A 24,793-nucleotide genomic window follows, 5' to 3' on the forward strand; every position below is an offset into this window, starting at 1 on the left:
GTGCCTATTTTGAAAATTTGACGTAGTTGACAAGTTGACATTGACAGATTATCAAATATTGATTTTTGAAGATGTTTGAAGTCGCCATTTTGTTGTAATATTTTTACATAGCAAAAAGTATAGATTTAAAAGCTACCCACTATCTGCGAATTGTTATTAATAATAAATCCGTTATTCAGCAAGTGCTGAAAGATTACATAAACACAACATGGAGATTCCACGAACACACGAAGGTAATGTGAAAATTCGGCAACAACATGGCAACAACTTTGTTTCTTCTAATTTGAATATTTTTCTAGATATCGAAGCTCAAATTCGGGATTTACAAAGCAAACGAAAAGAAATCGTGGTCGAGGATTCTAAAGGGGTGGGTTTGGGAGAAAGTGGATATTTCGATAGTGAAATTTACGAAGGAAGTGATAAGAAATATGAAGGCTACGTAACATCCATTGCTGCAAATGATGAAGTCGAAGAAGATGAAGAGGACGTTGGGTTTCCACAAAAACGTGCCGGATTAGGAGGCCCAGTTGCTTTGCTTAACGATATTGCACAAGTGAGTTAATGCTTGAAGTATTTCTAACAATTAAAATAGTCCATTTTGTCACTGGATATAACTGTATTACTAAAACAAAATAATTTTAGAGTGAAAAAGATTATGATCCCTTTGCTGACCGCAGAAGGCCTACTATTGCCGACAGAGAAGATGAATATCGACAGAAGAGAAGAAGGATGCTAATTTCACCAGAACGTGTGGATCCATTTGCAGAAGGTAAGTACTTAAATAAATTTTAGAGAATATTGATTAGGTTTAATAGAAATCAGCTTTTTTATTGTCAATATTTCTAAGATATATGATATATATGAAATGTTTTTCAATATATTTGTCATATATTTTAAGTAACTTTTATAGTTGTAGTAGCTATTTGTAATGTATGATGATAATTATTCTTATTACAAAATACATTTTTCTAAAGTTTTGACAAAGCTGATAATCATTAGAAATTTTTTTATTCTTGGGGTATTGAATGATTCCGAATGAATGTTTGAGTGGCCTGAACAAAGTTACAATATACAAAAGAACTAATTACTCGTTTTGTTCTCAATGGAAATCCAGATTTAGGCAAGACAAGATGAAGTAAGCACACAGTGGATACTCAACAAATAAAAATGCTGAGTGGTAAAAGTATTAAACGTACCTATTGCAAATAAAAGCGTGAAAGAGTGTATGTAATGTTTTGAAAATTATTAATTTACCCCAGCCTATTTCTAGGTTCGATTTGCCATCTGTTGTTTTCAAGGGAGCTTCATATATGTGACGGATCCGACCAGCATGTACGTATGATATTTGTTCACCACATTCTTTTTTAACTGATGGCTTTTAAGTTTTATTTTTGTTACAATCAGTGACATATTCAAGAGGGGATCACTTATTGTTCTCTTGAATTTCACAGTGATCGCATGTGACCACACTGTCTCTGTTCAGAATAAAACTTTTTATTAGATTTAATAAAAAGATGAGCATTAAGAGAATGTGGTGTTTCAAATTATTGTTCAAACAAATGATGCCGAAACAAAAATTATACTATATATTATTTTTGCATAGAAAATGTATAGTAGGGTGGATCAAAAAAATTGACTATTTTTATACTCTGGTTGGACCTTCCTATTAAATAGAAAGAGCTCATACTTGGAGAGAATTTTTTTGAGGCGTCTACCAACCTTTTTTCAGAGTATAATGTGAAAAAAAGATAGTCGATTTTTTGACCCACTCTAATGTATTACACTATCAATTTTAAATTTATTTTAAATTAATATAGTTTGTATTTTTTGGTTTGGCTCAGTAAGAAAATTAGGATTATCTAATTTTGCCCATATGGCCATATTATGAGTCTAAATAAAAAAAATGTGCTACAATTGTGCTAATTTAGATTTTTGGGTTATTTGTGATTTCAGGTGGCAAAACACCAGATGTAAATGCCAGAGGCTACACACAGATTATGAAAGAAACTTTTCTAAAAAGTGAAGAAAATGAGGTGAGTTAATTAAGTTGTTTTTGGGTAAAATTTTGTGATAATTTATTAAAATATTTTTCTAGATAAGAAAGAAAATTTTGGAAAAAGCAAAAGATGGCAGTTTGAAAGTGCAGAACGGTGATTCAAAAGCCAATCAAAAAAAGAGAGGCAGATGGGATCAAACAGTTGAAGAGTCTTTTGTACCGGCAAAGAAAAAGACATTGTCAGTTGCAACAAATAGTGCTACTGCAACTCCTGTTTGGGAAGGTGATGTAAGTATACTTTCATCAAGTTTTTTTTTTGTAATTTTTATGGTAGATGAATATAATTATTGAATAATTTAGCAACCATTGTTTGAAAGTAATATACTGGGTGATAATGAAATCATTGCATACACATATTGTACAATTATATACCGTGCTGGCGACTCTAACTTTTGGGTCGGTATTTACATATGTATGTGGATGTAAATTGCATAGGGATCTTATTAAGTCGGAGTGAGAGAAATGCGACGGTGTGCTGTTGCCACGTTTCCATATTTCTCCGGTATGCCTTTCCCTATCAAGTAAAGTAAAGTCACGACCGCAAACCGCTTATTTTTAAAAGACCTTTTCGAAAAGATAACTAGATAAAATCATTAGATATGTTTTTGAACATGTGAAATGGAATTATAAGGATATCGTTAGAGTATCCATATGTTTTATAACGAGAAAACGTCAGTAATCGCGATAATTTAAAAACTCGACTTTTTAACACATACACGCAATAACTCAAGAACCACTTTAGATATTGAAACTTTTTTTATTTTGAAGTTCGGGATCTTTTACAAGATGTTCAAATGAAAAAAAATTCCATAGACTTGTTTTTTTTTTCATTCAAAAATCCGTCCATTTACATTTAGTTCATAGCAATTTTCAACAATCGTGTTTGTAAAGATTTATACTGTCTGCGAAGAAAATATAGCCGAAATATTAAGAAAGTTTTTGAATAAAAATACAATCAATTATTTCTAATGGATTTCGAGATATCGATTTTTGAGTTCTAATAGCGCGACCACTGTCAAACACCAATTCAATTCCACTTATTTTTATCAAAAGTGCGAGTGTTTCTAACCTGCACTTAAAAATTTACAAGCTATTGGGAAAATTACAACGACTCGTTAATAAATAAGCAAATAAAGTATCACGAGACGTAATTAAATCGTAAAGCTGAACGCATGATATACATCCTTCTCTAGAATTTTAAGTACTGATTGGGTCGACCATGACAGATCTCCTGTATCCCGTTCGACGTCTCTTGGCAATGTGCACAGATTGTATGTTTATACGTTTGACAACGTTTTTACTGTTCTCTCTTTGTTTAGTACATTATAAACGCATTGTACTCTTAGAATTAGAGAATTTAGAATGAGTGGGAGGGGGGTTAATCACTTCGACCTTACAGATCCATTGTGTCCCCCTTTCTTGAATCATAGCTCATCATACAGTCCCAGGGCTTTGACAAAAGCCAGTATCTGGGACGGTTTTTTAGAGGGTAGTTCTCCATCTCCAATATCAGTCGTACCAAAATTCATGGCACGAATGGTTGTCGTCTCGGCGCACTCAGTGATGAGGTGTACTGGTGTTTCCCCATCTTCCCCACAGAATCTGCATTCGCCGTTTCTTCTTAGTTTCAATCTACTGAGGTGTTCATTGAGGAGACAGTGTCGAGAAACCCCAGCCCACGACAAAGCCTCTTCGAGAAGGAACCGTTGGGACGAAACTCCCAAAACCGAAAGAGACACTCCGGGTCATTCGAGCGGTTGGGCCGAGACTCCTAGAACAGATAGAACAGGCGCCGACCTTATCCAGGAAACCCCAACTCCCGGAGCCTCGAAGCGTCGATCGCGATGGGACGAGACACCGTCCGCGGCCACGCCCTCGCAAGCCGCCATGACCCCCGGCGCTATGACGCCTCAGACGCCCCACGGTACCCCGGGCCACGCCACGCCAATGTTAACTCCAGGGGGCTCCACGCCTGTTGGTACTAAAGCCATGGCCATGTCCACGCCGACTCCGGGACACTTGGCCTCGATGACACCGGAGCAACTTCAAGCTTACCGTTGGGAGAGGGAAATCGATGAAAGGAATCGTCCCTATTCTGACGAGGAACTCGACGCTATGTTCCCTCAAGGTTATAAGGTTTTACCACCTCCTGCTGGATATATTCCGATACGTACACCCGCTAGGAAACTGACAGCGACACCGACGCCTCTTGCGGGTCAAACACCAGTTGGATTTTTCATACAGCAAGAAGATAAAAGCGCAAAATACCTCGATAACCAACCGAAAGGTCAAAATTTACCGTTCATGAAACCGGAAGACGCTCAGTACTTTGACAAGCTCCTGGTTGACGTAGACGAAGAGGCTTTGAGTCCAGAAGAACAGAAAGAACGAAAAATTATGAAGCTATTGTTGAAAATCAAGAACGGCACGCCTCCGATGCGGAAAGCCGCGTTGAGGCAGATAACAGACAAAGCTAGAGAGTTTGGCGCTGGGCCTCTGTTCAATCAAATCCTCCCGTTGCTTATGAGTCCCACCCTGGAAGACCAGGAACGCCATCTGTTGGTGAAAGTAATCGACCGGATTCTTTACAAGCTGGACGACCTGGTGCGCCCGTATGTACACAAAATTCTTGTTGTTATCGAGCCGCTGCTTATCGACGAAGATTACTATGCCCGTGTTGAAGGCCGAGAAATCATTTCGAATTTGGCCAAGGCCGCTGGGTTGGCGACGATGATATCTACGATGAGACCTGATATCGATAATATCGATGAGTACGTAAGAAACACCACTGCTAGAGCGTTTGCGGTAGTCGCCTCGGCTTTAGGTAAGGTTTGAAATTATTATAGTAATATATAAAGAAACGAGTAACGTTTTGCTTCTTGTGAAACTCTTTGTTTATACGCGACGCGTGATCACTTAACCAAATAAAATAACATTGGATAATGTGTTAAAAATAAATATATTGTAGCTATAAATATACTTAAAATATAATATTAAATTTGAAAAGAAACGACCAGGTTAATACGAAATTATATTTTCAACGTTATACAGGGTGGTCGGGACTGTATTCCGGAAACTTCGGCAGCATACTCTACAGATAAAAATAAGCAAAAATGTTCCTATAAATGTATGTCCTAAAATGCTTAGTTTTGCAGATACAGGGTGTGGAAGTTTCATTTTTATTTCGATTTTTTTCCCAATAATTTTTGAAGTAACGTCAATATTTGGATGAAAATGGTAGTTTTTTGACATGAGAAATTTGATTTTGATGTCAATATGACTACTACTTGTAGAGGGCACCACCTACATATTTTTTAACTTGTTTGAAAAGTAATAACTTTTTGTCTGTACCTGTATAAAACTAGTTGGTAAAAATATACGTTTACGACGTTTTTTTACGTAAAAAAGGTATCTTGGTAAAAATTGCTAAGAGTAGTGAATCTCGGGATATTTGGAATCTAAATTATCATAGACTGAAATCATAAATTTGAAATGTTTTTGTGTCAAAAGTTCAATAGAAACTGTTTTATCATCATTTTTTTGGAAGAAAAGTTTATGATTAATTTAAAAAAAATAAAAAGTTCCCAAAGTAAACGCCACGAATGTTTGGGAGTGATTCATCGCTTGATGAAGTTAGAATCGACACGCGCGCTATCATTTTTACATTAAAAACGTAAATTTTTACCGCAGACGTAGGTTTTTAAAGGCCCGGTCTTATCATCTGCCCGCGCTCCTCCTACTTATTCTAAAATGTTAGTGTGATTGACAAAGACGATACTATATCGCGTTTCTTTGATTGATACGTTTTTGTGCGTCAGTCCGTTGGTGTGCTTGCAGTGCGACCAGTGGGGTATTCTAGTTTATATTTATAACCAAATATACGTTTTGACAAGACTTTGACAGTTTGCAGGAATGCTCCATATTATTGATTATTTTATTTTTGTGTTTTAGTATAAATTTGGATATTTTTAAACTGTTTTGTTAGTGAAACCATCGGTAAGTACGAGATTTGAGCTAAGGGGTATCAAACCAAACCAAACCAAAACTCCTAGATACCAATTTTCATCCAAATATTGACGTTACTTTAGAAATTACTTGGAAAAAATTAATATAAAAATTAAATTTGTACACCTTGTATCTCCGGAACTACGCATTTTAGGACATACATTTGTACAGAACTTTTTACTTATTTTTATCAGCAGAATATGCTGGCGAAGTTTCCGGAATACTATTCGGACCACCCTGTATAACCTAGAAAAACGTGGCTACTTTAGAACACCGATATAGCAGCACACAGTAATGCCCTTCTTCTTTTGTAATTCAGACTTTTTTTGCTCAACGCTTGAATCTTACAGCTTGCGATCTAGATATCAACTGAAATGCTCTGTATGTTGCTAACATAGCATAATAGGCCCTCGCGGCCGCAATGGCGGGTAAGCACTCAAATGCTGCCAACAGTCTGCTGAATTTTGTCATCCGATGGAAAATACTTGGAGAGGGAGGCTACTCTTTTCTTTATACTATCCTTGTTTATATATTCTTAAAGTTGCCCAACCGACTAGACAAAATGTGCTGCCAACTGGAGGACAAATCGTGAACCTTTCGGGGCCGAGTCAAAAATATCGATTATTTTCGTTATTTTCCTCAGAGTAATGTAATAATATAGCCCAGGGTTTCTGTGAACTTTAATAGTGATCAGCTGATTAAGAAATTTAAACGAAACTTAAAATTAATATTTAAAAAAAAGTTACATACCTATTTTAATTTGATTTAATGCAGGTTTATAAAAAAATCATTTCATTCTTAGATTATTTTATTCTAAATTGAGTGCTTTACGAATTTTATGATATTTTTTTGAAAACATGAAATTTTTTACATTTTTGATGCCAACTAATTGGCATGGTATTATTGGTATGGAAATTAGCCAAGAAAGAAAAGAATTGGCTATAACTTGTAATTTTTCGAAAAAAACATATTATACCTATATCGCTGAAAAGCTTAAAAAATGGCGCTTTTTATGAAGTCATGGCCAACTATGGTTTCCATTTAAAAAAAACATAATGTTTGTGTCATATGTCAAAAATGACAGGCTTTAGAAAAAAAAAACAGAAAACACAAACTCATTAGGTATGTGATTATCTACAACTTTTATCTGAAAAGTTTTTGTCTAAAATACCGTATGATCGAATAAAAACGGCTTCAGCGATAGCTATGAAATGACGATCGATGATATTTCCCATATAATTTTACATAGATATAAAATGACAGCGATCTTCATTTCATAGCCATCGTTGACGCCGTTTTTATTCGATCATACGGTAGATTATAATGGAATTAGAGACAAAATTTCAAAATAGCCAAAATTTTTTTCAAAATATCTAGTAACCCTTGAATTTCTCCGAAAAATCCGAAGGGCGCATATTTATGACCCCACAAAACTGCAATTTTTTCCCCATTTAACCGACTCTATCTCCAGTAGTTTCCGAGATACCCATAGAGAACATTGTAGGAAACTCACCCTGGTTAGTATTTAGAAACTAACTATTATTATTTGGCTAGATTAATTTGATTAATAAAACTCGATTAATTTAATTTAAAATAAATTTGATCAGATTTTTTCTTCGTATATTCTACTATCAGAAAACCAAAATTATATGATAACGCACTTTTCAACGAAGTTGAAGGAAGATATAGTGTAACCAAATGTGTAACCAAATTGTCCTTTCACCTACTACTTAACTGCAAAATAATAAACTATAAAAGCACTACTAAACTATTTCTGGTATTCTACACTAAACATTATAATTAAACTTAATAAAATTAATCTAAATTTACACTACAACCACTACAACTACAAAGAAATAAGAACATTTTTTAAAACTAGAAGAAACAGAACCTCGATACGTGCAACCAGTATAAAGGCGGGTTCTCACTTGTCAGTTTCGCTGACGCAGTCTGACTGATTCAGTGATACTGAACAAATAATGAACGTCAGAACACATTTTCATGTTAAATGATCAGTAAATTCGTACTTTCAGTTAAAGTGAAAACCAGTTCTACTTTTTTCATTTTTGACTGATCATTATCGAATAATGAATAGAAACTGAAGCGTGAGAACTACATTTTCGTGATTTGTTCAGTTTACAAGTTAAAGTTAATTAATTATTTTTAATATATATCTCCAAAAATCCTTTATGGGTATTTCGCCACTGCACTGCAAAGAAAATCTACAAAATAAAATAGTTATTTTTTTGTAAACACTTCTGCGTTAAACCTAAACGGACACTGCTTTCAGAAGTTATGTTTACAGTTATACAAATTGGCTTAACAAAGAAAAAAATGCTTAACGTTTCGGAAAGTCTATCGTCGGAAGCAAAAAAAAATCAAAGAATAAAGAAAAAAAACTATTTAAAATATTTAAATTCAAACTATTATGAGAACACGCTTTTTTTTAAAGCAGATACGTCTACAAGAAACCGTTGACGTTCTGTTAAAATAGAACATCAACGGTTTCTTGTAGACGTATCTGCTTTAAAAAAAACGTTTTCTTCTTTTCTGATTCACCAGAATATTCTGTAATTCATTTGCTAATTGTAAACAAACTTCGCGAACACCTGGTTTCAATTTTGTTTTAACCATTTTCATGTCTGCGAAATCACCACGTTAAAATGTTTGGACCAACTGAATACTGAATGTAGCAAAACATGAAACGTGTGAATACAATCGTTGATTTTTATTTTTCATTGATAATGAATCAGTCAGACTGCGTCAGCGAAACTGACAAGTGAGAACCCGCCTTAATAGATCAAGCGGACAAAGAATATAAAATACTTTAAAAATGTGCATTCAGAAAGAAAAAATATCTCGAAAATTATCTAAACAAACATTTTTTTTTCTTATCAGTGAAAAGCATCGGCCTCGTCGGCCTTGCGAAATTTGTCGGGTATTTACAATGGTCGAATTGTATAATTACCAGCTTTTATAGCATATACAATAGACAAAAAGTATCTGGTCGATTAGTAACCAATTGGCACAGTACGAAAATTATCGATTTTTATTTTCTCTGTTTTTATTGGTCGCTTCAAAATTCAGAGTAACAAAAAATATTTTTCTGTAGTAAAAGACTGTGAAATACGCCCCGCCATCTGGTGCTTTACATCCATAAACGTCTTAGCTGGGCTACTTTAAAAATTCATATACAAGGATACTATGATATAATGTTAGAATTATAAATATTCATTGATAACTTTTAGGTATCCCATCTCTATTACCTTTCTTGAAAGCTGTCTGTCGTTCAAAGAAGTCTTGGCAGGCGCGACACACCGGTATTAAAATTGTTCAACAAATCGCTATTTTAATGGGTTGCGCCATTTTGCCCCATCTAAGATCTTTAGTTGAAATCATCGAGCACGGTTTAGTTGACGAGCAGCAAAAAGTAAGGACAATCACAGCTCTGGGTATTGCTGCCTTGGCCGAAGCCGCTACACCTTACGGTATCGAGAACTTTGATTCCGTCTTGAAACCGCTATGGAAAGGTATTAAAATCAAAAAGAAAATCTTTAATTATATCTTATAACAATTTATTTCAATTTCAGGTATTAGAACTCATCGTGGTAAAGGTTTGGCCGCTTTCTTGAAAGCTATCGGTTATTTGATCCCTCTTATGGACGCCGAATACGCCAACTACTATACCAGAGAAGTAATGTTGATTTTAATTAGAGAGTTTCAGTCTCCCGACGAAGAAATGAAGAAGATTGTATTAAAAGTTGTGAAACAGTGTTGCTCCACCGACGGTGTGGAAGCACAGTACATTAAAGAAGAGATTTTGCCACAGTTCTTCAAGCATTTTTGGAACCACCGTATGGCTTTGGACAGAAGAAATTATAGGCAATTGGTCGATACCACGGTAGAGATTGCTAACAAAGTCGGGGCATCAGAGATAATCAATAGAATTGTAGATGACTTGAAAGATGAAAACGAAGCTTACAGAAAAATGGTTATGGAGAGTATTGAAAAAATTATGGGAAATTTAGGCGCTGCCGACATCGATTCGCGACTGGAGGAACAACTTATAGATGGTAATAATTAATAATTAAGGATATTATTTTTGTGTGAGACTTCTTTAGGCGCGTTGGGAGTAAAAATTCAAAATCGTGAAACTCGGCCTTGAATGACGGCAGTGTTGCCACAGCTACCCCATTCGGGGTAGATCTACCCCTTTGTTAGACAATTTAACCGTGATAATCGCTATCTCGTGATAATCTACCTCAATGAAAAATAAGCTTGTGGCAACACTGGTTAAACTGTGCCATACGCGGCTAAGAAAATCACTATAATAAACTTGATATTGTACTAACCTTGTATGCTAGGAAGTAAATTTTCGTGCATATTTTCATTGAAACGTTTGTAGTTTCTGAATAACGGTCTAGGTAAAGCATCTAGCTCATTTACCAGCTCAGAATTAGAGTTTAGAGTTAGTAACTCGCGTTTTCATTGGAGGACACTTGTCATATTAATTTCAAACAAATAATCAACGGAAATATTCGTATAATTTTATACAATTACTGCAAATCGCTATAAATAATGAATTGTTTGTAATTGAAACTGTATTATTAATCCGGTAAATGATGGAGATAAACAATAGTGATTGATTAAAATTTTATTTTAAGATGAGACTTTTGTTAACAAGATTCTGAGAATTCCTTTGAATAAGAAGACTAAGGAAGGAGCATAATGCTATCCATGTATTCATGCATGGTGGGCGGAAAAAGCACTCTCGGGTGGGGATCCTTAACAGTTCTGTTTGACGATACATTTGACACATTTGAATTTGATTTGAAATTTTGTGGATTTGTCAGTCGTACGGAGTTTATTTTATGTTATTTATTATTTATTCTACTACTGATAGTTGTATAGAGGTAGTAAATCTAGATGGAAATTGTGGCAGAACTTAAATTAACAGTGACACTATCGCGATTTATCGAAAAAGACTCTAAAATAGTTGGTTGTGTAGCGTGCGGTAGAACTCGGCAAAAATCGAGTGAAATAATGGAACAACTTTTCGCTAGTAAGTGACTATATAATATACATACGTGTAGTAAACCGATCATTTATGAAATTCCCTTAAATTAACTAATTATATATTTTTTCTTTCTCATTTTTGCTTTTATTTACTACTTTTCAAAGATTAGATTTCAAAGAATTTAGATACGTCAATTTGACTTACCTGCTTCAGTTGCGTATCGGATGTTTGTGTGAATAAATAATTATTAAAACTTATCTATTTTTATTATAATAATATGTTTTTATAACAATTTTAATAATTACCAACATGTATTCACAACGTAAAATAAAAAAAAAATATTGAGTCTACCCTACATCATAGTTTTACATTTTTTAAATAAAATTAGAACGTCACTGATAAACCGGAATTTAAGTCGGCCATATTTGAGTCCCATCGCGGTGGACCTAAAATTTTTGATATGCTCCTTCCTTAGTCTTCTTATGCTCCTTCCTTAGTCTTCTTTTTAGACATCTGTCTAAAAAAGACATCGATTTGGAGTGACAATTTGGTTATGTAGAGTCACAATTTTGATTATGCAAAAGAAATACATATCCTATGAGTTTGCCTAACGATCAACATATATTTAAAAATAAATCCCCAACATGAATAATGAACAAAACAATTAAACAAAAACAGACTCAAAACAAATTGTTAGTTAGTAGCAACTGCTACTAACGAGTAGTAGTCAGAGATATAGATGTGTTTTAGTATTTTGGTTTAATGGCCACAGCTGCCAGGCTATCCGGCCGAGTGATAGAATTATCGTTTTTTAGTAAAAATTAAAAAAATCTATACTAATATAAAATCCTTAAGGACATACTGATTAATCACGATCCTGCTCAAACCACTCAACGTAAGAAGCTCAATTTTGGCATACAGGTTGATTCTAGGGTGTACAGGTTCGATAAGAAGGGATTTTTCGAAATTCCAGTTCCAAGAGGGTGAAACCACCCCTCAAATATTACAATATTTTTTATTTAAAAAACGGTCAAGTTTCCGAAAAACGCTTAAACACGTATATTTTATTTTGTTTTTTACATATTTTAAGATTTTTTAAAAATGTATACAGGGTGTTTCGAAAAATCTGGTCATTGATTAATCATGATCCTGCTTAAAGCGCTTGACGTAAAAGATTTGGTTTTGGAAAACAGATTGACTTTAGGGTGTAGAGGTTCTATAAGAAGGGATTTTTCGAAACTCGAATTCTAAGGGGGTGAAACTATCCCTCAAATATTAAAATATTTTTATTTAAAAACCGATAAGTTTTTCGGAAAAACTCTTAAACACGTATATTTTATTTTGTCGTTTTACATATTTTAAGATTTTTTATAAATTTATACAGGGTGTTTCATAAAATATGACCATTGAGTAATCACGATTCCGCTTAAACTGCTTGACGTTTAAAAGGGTGAAACCACCCCTCAAATATTACAATATTTTTATTTAAAAAACGGTCAAGTTTCCGAAAAAACGCTTAAACACGTATATTTTATTTTGTTTTTATATATTTTAAGATTTTTAAAATGTATACAGGGTGTTTCGAAAAAATCTGGTCATTGATTAATCATGATCCTGCTTAAAGCGCTTGACGTAAAAAGCTGGTTTTGGAAAACAGATTGACTTTAGGGTGTAGAGGTTTCTATAAGAAGGATTTTTCGAAACTCGAATTCTAAGGGGGTGAAACTATCCCTCAAATATTAAAATATTTTTATTTAAAAACCGATAAGTTTTCGGAAAAACTCTTAAACACGTATATTTTATTTTGTCGTTTTACATATTTTAAGATTTTTATAAATTTATACAGGGTGTTTCATAAAATATGACCATTGAGTAATCACGATTCTGATTTTTGGCAAACGGATTGACTGTGGGTGTAGAGGTTCGATAAGAAGGGATTTTTCGAAATTCCAGTTCAAGAGGGTGAAACCACCCCTCAAATATTACAATATTTTTTTTTAAAAACGGTCAAGTTTCCGAAAAAACGCTTAAACACGTATATTTTATTTTGTTTTTTACATATTTTAAGATTTTTTAAAAATGTATACAGGGTGTTTCGAAAAATCTGGTCATTGATTAATCATGATCCTGCTTAAAGCGCTTGACGTAAAAAGCTGGTTTTTGGAAAACAGATTGACTTTAGGGTGTAGAGGTTCTATAAGAAGGGATTTTTCGAAACTCGAATTCTAAGGGGGTGAAACTATCCCTCAAATATTAAAATATTTTTATTTAAAAACCGATAAGTTTTTCGGAAAAACTCTTAAACACGTATATTTTATTTTGTCGTTTTACATATTTTAAGATTTTTTATAAATTTATACAGGGTGTTTCATAAAATATGACCATTGAGTAATCACGATTCCGCTTAAACTGCTTGACGTTTAAAGCTGATTTTTGGCAAACGGATTGACTGTGGGGTGTAGAGGTTCGATAAGAAGGGATTTTTCGAAATTCCAGTTCCAAGAGGGTGAAACCACCCCTCAAATATTACAATATTTTTTATTTAAAAAACGGTCAAGTTTCCGAAAAAACGCTTAAACACGTATATTTTATTTTGTTTTTTACATATTTTAAGATTTTTTAAAAATGTATACAGGGTGTTTCGAAAAATCTGGTCATTGGTTAATCATGATCCTGCTTAAAGCGCTTGACGTAAAAAGCTGGTTTTTGGAAAACAGATTGACTTTAGGGTGTAGAGGTTCGATAAGAAGGGATTTTTCGAAACTCGAATTCTAAGGGGGTGAAACTATCCCTCAAATATTAAAATATTTTTATTCAAAAACCGGTAAGTTTTTCGGAAAAACTCTTAAACACGTATATTTTATTTTGTCGTTTTACATATTTTAAGATTTTTTATAAATTTATACAGTGTGTTTCATAAAATATGACCATTGAGTAATCACGATTCCGCTTAAACTGCTTGACGTTTAAAGCTGATTTTTGGCAAACGGATTGACTGTGGGGTGTAGAGGTTTGATAAGGAGGAGTTTCTTGAATCTCAAATTCCAAGAGGGTGAAAACGCCCCTCAAATATTATAATATTTGTTGTTTAAAAAACGGTTAGTCTTTCGGGAAAACGCTTGGACAAGCATAATTTATTTGTTTTTTTTACATATTTCGAATTTTTTAAAAAATCATACAGTGTGTTCCAAAAAGTTGGGTAATTTCTTAACCACGATTGTGCCTAAACTGCTTGACGTAAAAAGCTTATTTTTGGCAAACGGATTTTTCGAAAGTCAAATTCCAACGAGATGAAACTACCCCTCAAATATTACCAAGTTATATAATAATATCGCCATATTGTTTTTTCACATGTTGACATATGTGTGAGAAAATTTTATCCAGTTTGTATGTTAATGGAAATTCTTGCTTTGCTTTATCATCACCATTACAAATGATTGATTCAACGTGAACGAAGTCGCTGGTACACGCTAGTAAATTATAAAGCTAGAATAGTATACGGTTTTATACTAACCTAATTTTTTTTTGTGAAGTTTATAAAAAGATTGATAAAAAAATATATACTTCAATTTAATAGCTGTTAGTAAGAAGTCCCACTTCAAATATGCGTACATAGTGCACACACAATTTTTTATTTCAGTTTGCTTAATACTCATATTTTTCAGGTATTTTATATGCTTTCCAAGAACAGACAACAGAAGATGTAGTAATGCTTAACGGTTTCGGTACTATAGTAAATCAGTTGGGGAAAAGAGTCAAACCATACTTACCTCAAATCTGTGGTACCATTTTGTGGAGATTAAATAACAAATCGGCCAAAGTGCGCCAACAAGCAGCCGACTTAATTTCTAGGTAGGTATATATTTGAAGGCTTGCGGAATTATAGAATTTAAATATATTTTTTTCTTTTATAGGATAGCAGTCGTGATGAAGACTTGTCAAGAGGAAAAACTTATGGGACATTTAGGTGTAGTACTTTATGAATATTTGGGAGAAGAATATCCTGAGGTACTGGGATCAATTCTTGGTGCATTAAAAGCTATCGTGAATGTTATAGGTGAGAATTCAGACTAAAAATATATCTATAAAATACAGGGTGCTTTGAACTGTATTCAGGAGCATACTCTGCAGACAAAAATAAGTAAAAAAGTTGGTGTAAACGTATGTTCTAAAATGCTTACTTTCGGAGATACAGGGTGTAGAAGTTTCGTTTTTATTTCGATTTTTTTCAAATAATTTCTGAAGTAACGTCAATATTAGCGCCTTCAAAAAGTAGGAGTCATACTGACATAAAAATCAAATTTGCCATGTCAAAAAACTCTCAGACAACAATTTTCATCCATATATTGACGTTCCTTCAGAAATTATTTGGAAAAAATCGAAATAAAAATGAAACTTCTACACCCTGTATCTCCGAAACTAAACATTTTAGAACATACATTTATACCTTTGAATAAGAAGACTAAGGAAGGAGCATATCAAAAATCTTAGGTACACCGCGATGGGCCTCAAATATGGCCGACTTAAATTCCGGTTTATCAGTGTCGTTCTAATTTTATTTAAAAAATGTAAAACTATGATGTAGGGTAGACGTGGGGTAGACTCAATAATTTGTTGTTTTATTTTACGTTGTGAATAAATGTTGGTAGTTATTAAAATTGTTATAAAAATATATAATTCTAATAAAAATAGATAAGTTATAATAAGTATTTATTAACACAAACATCCGATACGCTACTGAAGCAGGTAAGTCAAATTAACGTATCTAAATTCTTTGACATCTAATCTGTGACAAGTAATAAATAAAAGCTAAAATGCAAGAAAAATATATAATTTAGTTAATTTAAGTGAATATCATAAATGATCGGTTTACTACACGTATGTATATTATATAGTCACTTACTAGCGAAAAGTTGTTTCATTATTTCACTCAATTTTTGCCGAGATCTACCGCACGCTACACAACCAACTATTTTAGAGTCTTTTTCGATAAATCGCGATAGTGTCACTGTTAATTTAAGTTCTGCCACAATGTCCATCTAGATTTACTACCTTTATACAACTATCAGTAGTAGAATAAATAATAAATAACATAAAATAAGCTCCGTAAAGACGGACAAATCCACAAAACTTCAAATCAAATTCAAATGTGTCAAATGAATCGTCAAACAGAACTGTCAAGGATCCCCACCCTAGAGAGCTTTTATGGTGCCTTTTCCGCCCACCATGCATGAATACATGGATAGCATTATGCTCCTTCCTTAGTCTTCTTATTCAAAGATTTATACAAACTGTTTTACTTATTTTTATCTGCAGAATATGCTGCCGAAGTTTCCGGAATACAGTTTGGATCACCCTGTATATTTGTGAGTGGATTTAATTTATTTTGAAATAAATTTTAGTTTTTTATCGATAATTCTTTTTTCTTACAGGAATGACAAAGATGACACCGCCAATAAAAGATTTACTTCCCCGATTGACGCCAATTTTGAAAAATCGACACGAAAAGGTGCAAGAAAACTGCATAGATTTGGTGGGCCGTATCGCCGATAGGGGTCCCGAATACGTATCCGCAAGGGAATGGATGAGAATTTGCTTCGAACTGTTAGAACTGCTCAAGGCGCATAAAAAGGCTATTCGGCGAGCCACCGTCAACACATTCGGTTACATAGCCAAAGCGATAGGTCCTCATGACGTGCTGGCCACTCTGTTGAACAATTTGAAAGTACAGGAACGTCAAAATCGGGTTTGTACTACTGTGGCCATAGCCATCGTCGCGGAAACCTGCTCGCCCTTTACAGTATTACCGGCTTTGATGAACGAATACAGAGTTCCGGAATTGAACGTACAAAATGGAGTGTTGAAGTCGCTTTCCTTCTTATTCGAGTATATCGGAGAAATGGGTAATTATATTTTATTTTTAGTTTGTCTCCTTGGGAATGCATGAATTAAAATATTTAAAAATATCACAGTAACTATTTTTAATGTTAATTATATTTTTTATTTTAATTATTTTTTATTATGGAATGCCCTGTATTCTCAGTGGATTTGCCATTCAATTCAGATTCTAAAAATACCATAATGTCACACAATGGTTTTAGAGATGACCATTTCTAGACAACATTTAAAGTTCTCGTATAATAAAACAGTTCAGAATAGATTTATAGTCAAAATCAAGTTAAAGAACAATCAATCAATCATTGCTTTATTGTTATAAGATTTCTCTTGTTTACAAAGCTGTGGCAAATAATAAACATAAAACAAATACAAAATATACAAAACTGTCAAAATAATAAAAAAAAACTATGAGTGCATACGATCAAAACGTGCATATGATCAAAAATATTACGGTATTTTTGATCGTATGCACGGGCTGACTTATAGCACTTTTCCCGAATTCGTTTGGTAGGAAGGTTATGACTAACAAATTACTGTCGGATAGCGCCATTAACTAATTTTACCCATTTTTTGACTAATAGGGTTTTTGCCAGAAACCCCTCAATTACAGCCCAACAATTCATGCCGAAAAGCTTTGCGCTTGCGCAATACGTGCGAATGGTATTAGCCATAACCTTACTTTAATGCTTTTGCGGAGCACTGTTGCCAACTTAGCGGTTTTCCCGTTAGATCTAGCGGTTTATTTTTCAGTTTACCGGGAAAAAATATAATTTATCGGCTAGCGGTTTACATTTTTGAATAAAATATAAGTAAAATTGACACAAAAATTATTATTTCAATTCTAAAAACGACGTTTTTTTCAAAATTTGCCTCAATAGTCGCGTAATAATCACATATTCTTATAGTACCTAGGCCTAGAATCTTCGAAGTAACTTTAAATTCGGCTCATCAGGCGATGAAAGCTTTAATAAAAGCTTCAAGAATGGGCGAAAAAGCACAATTTCAGGTTCAATATCGCTCCTAGCGAATTCTAGCGGATTTTAATATACGAGTCTAGCGGGTATCCATCTTCCAGAATAGGCAACCCTGTTGCGGAGGAACTAAGTAATATAGTCTGTGAAACGAATAACTTTGAATTTGACAGTTCCCGCGCGCTTTTCTAGTGTTAATTTTATTAGGTTAGCAACTTGCGGCCATGCTGACGCAATGCCGTCTCTAATAGAACAGCCCCGGAGTGAGATTTATGACGTCACGCTAGTTAAATACTGCGGATTAATAAATATGTTGTAGAATACATGGAAAAAATTTCCTCGTATTTTTGGTTCGTATTTTAAAACTGATATAGTTTACATGAAATATACATAATATACAGTTAATAACTTTTTTAATAATATTAATTCATTATTATTTATTGTTTTTGTTTATTTTTAATATTTTGTTTATTTTTTAAAATTATTATTCTTAACACTAACTATCTACATTGACTATGGCTGAAATCGTACTCCATCCTAACCTAAATCCCAAGAAAATCAAAAATTTTAGAATAATTTTACATATAAAATGACAGCGATCTTTATTTTATAGCCATCGCTGACGCCTTTTTTCTATGATATTGTATTATTTGCAAATATAATTTTTCGAACATTGATACTTGCAAAATATACATATAAATTTTGTGAATGCAAATAATAATACATCACTATTAGTAGATATTGAATGTTTTTTGTTAAATTAGATCGATTTTCAAACACCAAAATTTAAAATATATTTTACATTTTACCCATTATCTTACGTACCTATTCATTATTTGTATATTGTAAAACATTTGCTGCATTTGTATGGTTTATAATTTATTTGCCAAAGTATTTATTACTATAAAGAGGTATATATATTGTATTTATTAACTGTATATTATATATATTTCATGTAAACTATATCATTTTTAAAATACAAACCAAAAATACGAGGAATAATTATGTTTTCCATGTATTTTACAACATATTTATTAATCCTTAGTATCTAATTAGCGTGACGTCATAAATCTCGCTCCGTGGCTGTTCTATTAGAGACGGCATTGGTTTGATATTTAGAAATGTCAAACGCTGATGACATTTTACTTTTGGCAATTATGACATTTCGGGTTGATTTTTGCAAGAAGAGGAAGAACTGTCACTTGTTTTATTATTTTCCTTTTCTATTTCACGAAAGTAAAAAGAGTTACCTATCTGATTCGTTCAGGTACTCAATTTAAAGAATATCAGTAACTTTTTTGACAGAGGGATTTTATATTTGCCATATTGGTAAAAAATAACGGTCAAAATTCAAAGTTATTCATTTTATAGACTATACCTAGCTATAGCCTGGTTACAAAACCAGCTGTGGTCTCATTTGTAAGGTGGTCGTTTCGGGACCAAGGGGTCCCGGGTTCGAGTTCAACAAATATATATTTTTTAATTTTTTTTACAGCTATCAACACCTATAGTCGTCGAGAACCTTACTTACTTTATTATGATTTTTAATATATAATTTATTAATTTTTAGGTAAAGATTACATATACGCTGTTGTTCCTCTGTTAGAAGATGCATTGATGGACAGAGATTTAGTTCACAGACAGACCGCTTGTGCGGCTATCAAACACATGGCTCTCGGTGTGTATGGATTCGGATGCGAGGATGCCCTTGTGCACCTACTAAATTACGTGTGGCCAAATATATTTGAAACATCTCCGCATCTCGTCCAAGCCTTTATGGACGCGATAGAAGGGATGAGAGTTGCCCTTGGACCCATTAAAATATTGCAGTACACTTTACAGGTATTTCGTAATTTACATACGTGTAAGCAATTAGAGATTATACAGGGTCTTCGGCAGCATATTCTGCTGATAAAAATAAGTAAAAAAGTTTTCAAAAATTCAAAATTAATTAAAAAAAAGATTGATTAAAAAAAGGTGATTGATTAAAAAAAAGTAGGAATCATACTGACATCAAAATCAAATTTCTTATCTCAATAAACTCCCACGCACCAATTTTTATCCAAATATTGACGTTACTTCAGAAATTATTTGAAAAAAATCAAGATAAAAATGAAACTTCTACACCCTGTATCTCCGAAACTAAGCATTTTAGGACACACATTTATACGAACTTTTTTACTTATTTTTATCTGCAGAATATGCTGCCAAAGTTTCCGGAATACAGTTGGACCACCCTGTATAATATACCATCCTGGCCAGTTCATCTGCGTGGTCTGTATTTTAATGCATGCGTCAGAGATAAATATAAATGACTGGTTGACAGACAGAGAAACAAAATAAAAACCGGCATACAGCGTTGCCGGTTTTTCCGCGTGTAGGAAAATGTGGTAGAAAAAAAACTATTTTAAAAACTTCTATGTATACTATTGAAATGAAGATAATATATCTAAAAGCTAAATATAATTATATATTACAGCTGTAGTAAAATAAGTAACTAATTGTGAAAAATAAAGTTCCAACCCTAGATGCAACATTTTTCGTAAACTCCTACTTGTGCGGTTTGAAATTTTGATGCAAAATCTGGCAATACCGCATAGAGGAAATAAATGTATCAACCCATGGTACAAAGAAAACAAGGTATGATCGATAGCTATTTACTCATTGTCGTTAAGTTTGCAATCAGACCACCACCTGGATGACGTCAGTATATGCTTACAAAGAAATATCCATATTGTCCAATTGCCACCAATAAAAAAGACCTAAAATAGGGAAGAATTAGGACATAACCCCAAAAGTTTATGTTTTGACATCGAAAAAGGATGTGTATTGGAAAATTTACAATTCCTTATATATTGGAGGACAGGATGCTTTGGTAGCCGGATATCCTCGAATTGCTAATGATCCGAAGAATCAATATATTAGATACGAACTAGATTATGTGTTGTAAATGTTTTGTTAATATTGAAAATTATAACGTGTTTTATTATTTAATTTGTTTGAAGATAGTACCAATGTATTTTAAACTTTTTAATTTCATCAGTAGAATAAAATCGTCGCTAAGGCTTGAAAACAATTTATTCAGAAAAATCTATATTTAAAGAATACATAATATATGAAATATATTTATTTACAATAGATTTCTAATCTCGAATCTACTTTCTATACCTCCCAGACTCAGATTCACTGGTTGTTCTCTTTCGGTATTCTCCTTTATTGGATGACTTTCTATCAGAATATTTATCATCCTTCCTATATCCTGATCTGTCTTTATTCTTTTTGCTTCTATCTCTGCTGGAATCTCTATGCCTATAATAAAAAAATTAAAGTTATATTTTTTTTTCCAACAGAAAAAATTAATCATTTTACCTCCTCCTATCTGCAGACTGATCAGGATCTTGCTTGAAATTTTTAGGTCTTTTCTTATGTGAACTCTCTTCGTCGCTACTTTCATCACTGCTGTTATAATGTTTCCTTTTTGTACTTTGTTTCTCTGCCTTGCGTTCCTTTTTTTCTATCTTTTCCAGTTTTCTAAAACAAATAAAAGAGTTAATTAAAAATTCAAAAATTAATTAATTTTGCAAGCTTACTTCAATAATGCCTTCTTCTGCTTTTTTGTTAGTGAATTCAGGAACTGGACTTCATCGTTTTCTGCCTCATCTTCACTAACAAGCAAATGTTTATTGGCGTCCACTGAATTAACGTGTTGTTTCTTCAAAGCTAGCCCATCTTCAAGCATTTGGGCCACCAACGACTTTTGATCGAGAATTGAGGCACTTTCCAGTGACCTTGCCGCACTCATCGATAAACTGTACATTGGACATTCTTTATCTGTATTGATATGGCCCCATTTGTGACATTTTATGCACCGTACGTTACGTACTTGAATGCCAAACGGCTGATCTCTAATTTCTTGGTCTCCTTTACAATAGCTTTCTCTTGGAGCATTATATTTTCTTTGCCACTCGAATTTATATTCCGGTTCATCATCTTCCTTTTCTCTTTCCTTACGAGCGCCTATAAAATAATATAAACTGGTTAGAGAGAGAATTTATAAAACTATTTCTATTTTTTATTACCTGGTGGTGGTTCATACATAAAGTTGACAGCCAATTTATCCTTGCTCTCTTTACTTAACATGGCTTTGTTGTCATGCAAATCTTGTTCTTTTTCATACTGTTGTCTAAGTTCTTCTTGTTTCTTTTTATACGCTTCAGCTTTTTGTTCGGCCATCCATACCTAAACATTCTTTGTCAGAAAACAGTTTTCAATTTAAGTAATACATTACTACTTACCCTCTTTAAATTATCCCTGGATGCTGGATGGAAGAATTTTTTACACATATAATTATTAAATCCTTTCCCCATTTTGATCAGCTATATGATATATTTATGCACTAAAAGGAATTAAATACAAAATCTCAAGCTCTAGAAAACTAGTCAGAATAACCGATGTGGCGGAGACAACAAACTCAAGCAAACTGACGACTGACGACGACAACTGACGTTTGACGGCAGGCGCACTGACACTGACAGTAGTGACAGCTGTCTAGGGATGTTCGATTTAAATCGATTCTTCACAAGATCGATCTTTTGACATGCGATTCCCGATTTTTTGAATCGATTAATATAAAACCGATTATTTATGGAATCGATTCTTTTAGATCGAGATCGAGTCGTCATACAACCCCAATTTTATCCTCAATTTCAGAAGATATCATAAATTACGTAACAAAAAGAAATTATTCTGCACTCAACCGCGGCCATTTTATTTTGTTTTGTTTTTTTTTTGAAGTTTTACGTTACACTGTTACCTAAAGTAATTTTGCTTCCTGTTGTATTATTCAGAATTATACTTTATTTTGTTTTATGTTTTGTGTCTTTGTATGTAAAAAAGTCATAAAAATAGAAATCTATATTTATAATTTATTGCAAAAATGGAAAATTAGAGATCGATTCTCACTATGATCGATTTTTTAACTTGAGATTTTTCTTGTATCGCGAGTATTCGATCTAGATCGATCCAAAAAAATCGATTCTTTTACAGAATCACACATTCCTACAGCTGACAGCATTGACAATGGCAACCACAGAACCCAAGTCACAGAACCAGCCCACAGAATAGAAACCACAGAACATACATAAAACAGATCGCAGACAGAGATATAGAGATCTATATCTCTGACCGCAGAACAGGCCACACCACAGATTACAAATGACACAACACACAACCAGGGTTCGAAAGTAATAATTAATTTACCTGATTTCTCTTCAAAAACTACGTCTTTTCCATTAACTACATGAACACTGCTTTAATAAACTACATAATATTGTTATTACGATAGACATTACAACAATCTTATAAATAGAAAAGTTAATCTTGAGCCATATGCTTTTTATTTAATTAAAAGATTACCAATTCACATAAAAACAGAATATAAATGGATATCACAATAATAAAAGATTACTATAAAATCCGAAAACTCAAAACATTTTAACATAAACGAAGTACAAAACTATAAAAAAAATTGTGCGGCGTGCGCTAATAGTTTTTTCGTGTAACAAATAGTTTTTTTCACGTAATAATTTCATTCGCTTTCACAATAAAATAAAATGTTATCAATAATTATTTGTTAGGTAAATCAATGCGTTTTTTTTTATTCATACGGTATAGTATAGATATAGATAGGTATACGCCGTGTCGACAAATGAGCAGAAATAGATCGATCGTAATCTTTTATTACTAATAGATGCTAAATCACCACTATCACAAATAATAAATGTACAAATATAAATTATATTCATTTCGATTTCGTATTATAAAAAAATAAATTTTCTAAAATGATAATTACACATAATGTCAAGTACATATTTGCCTCAAAATCTAATGCTAAAGCTAGGAAAATCTGGTCTGGCTAACATTTGCCAGTTAGCGAGTTCGCACCTCTCTATCTTACATCCAGGAGAACCGGTATTAGATAACCAATAAACCCTAAAAATAAATATTATCATCATCATTGTATTATTCCCAATAATTAGTATTGGCAAAGATTATCCAAATTTTGAGAACCACTGTATCTTTTCTGGATTTTCTTTCTTGAAAATTTAATCTACTACCTATGTTGCCATATTATCAAAAAAATTATGTTTATTGACTAAAAACAAAAAAAGGCGTGTTTCTGGAGTTGAACTATTAGACCGAGAGCTGGCTACATAAAAAACCTTATCATCGTTACATGGCTAATTTTTTGTGTGAAGTATCCTTTTGTGTAGCCATTGTGAAATAGTCATATGTCTGCCAGCACGATCCCGGGGCTTAAAGCGGGGGCGGCCAATCGAAAGGGTGAAATTTTGACACTAAAAATATTATAAGGTACACGAGTTATAATTGCCAAATAGCTTTTATTTATTATTAGGAAACGTGTAAAATTTTTGACAGACATTTTTCTCGTGGCTGAAATGCCGGCAGACAACGCGAAAGAGGCATAGAATTTTGACAAAAGGAAATCATCGCATACAAGCATGTCGGTTGGTGGAATGTCATGTTTATTGTTAATTAATTTAAAAAGCCGTATGCAAAAGGGCAGACAAAAAAATCGTTATTGAAATAATAAAAAAATATATTTATAATATATTCGTATATTATATGATTTATCTATACTTAAATCACAGAATATCTAGCTACGCAACAGAAAAATACTCGAAATGAAAGAGCTAAAATTGCACAAATAGAATACTAGATGGCGCGACAATATCATAATCAGAATATAATTATAAATTTTGAACTTTCGGTTTTGGATCGACGGCTCGTCGACGGCCATATAGCTCGGCTAAATATGCACAGTTG

General features: G+C 33.2%; 2 protein-coding genes across 2 annotated transcripts; one reads left to right on the forward strand and one right to left on the reverse strand.

Moving 5' to 3' along the window:
• Position 1: 1 nt before the first annotated feature.
• LOC115885614 (splicing factor 3B subunit 1) lies at positions 2 to 21,012 on the forward strand. Its single transcript, XM_030904577.1, has 13 exons — positions 2 to 233; positions 300 to 553; positions 643 to 769; positions 1,954 to 2,033; positions 2,096 to 2,284; positions 3,716 to 4,880; positions 9,310 to 9,591; positions 9,652 to 10,134; positions 14,744 to 14,930; positions 14,993 to 15,135; positions 16,511 to 16,981; positions 19,518 to 19,796; positions 20,746 to 21,012. The coding sequence occupies exons 1-13, from the start codon at positions 209 to 211 to the stop codon at positions 20,895 to 20,897; spliced, it is 3,837 nt and encodes a 1,278-aa protein (XP_030760437.1). The 5' UTR covers positions 2 to 208; the 3' UTR covers positions 20,898 to 21,012.
• On the reverse strand, positions 21,008 to 22,444 carry LOC115885618 (corepressor interacting with RBPJ 1). Its single transcript, XM_030904581.1, has 5 exons — positions 22,243 to 22,444; positions 22,027 to 22,186; positions 21,538 to 21,964; positions 21,317 to 21,478; positions 21,008 to 21,256 (listed from the first exon to the last, which is right to left on the reverse strand). Exons 1-5 carry the CDS (start codon positions 22,312 to 22,314, stop codon positions 21,103 to 21,105), a joined length of 975 nt encoding a protein of 324 aa, XP_030760441.1. The 5' UTR covers positions 22,315 to 22,444; the 3' UTR covers positions 21,008 to 21,102.
• Positions 22,445 to 24,793: the final 2,349 nt, after the last annotated feature.

This window comes from Sitophilus oryzae, unplaced genomic scaffold (assembly GCF_002938485.1).
Source record: "Sitophilus oryzae breed Bouriz unplaced genomic scaffold, Soryzae_2.0 scaffold_402_pilon_pilon, whole genome shotgun sequence".
In the NCBI taxonomy this organism is placed as follows: Eukaryota; Metazoa; Arthropoda; class Insecta; order Coleoptera; family Curculionidae; genus Sitophilus; species Sitophilus oryzae.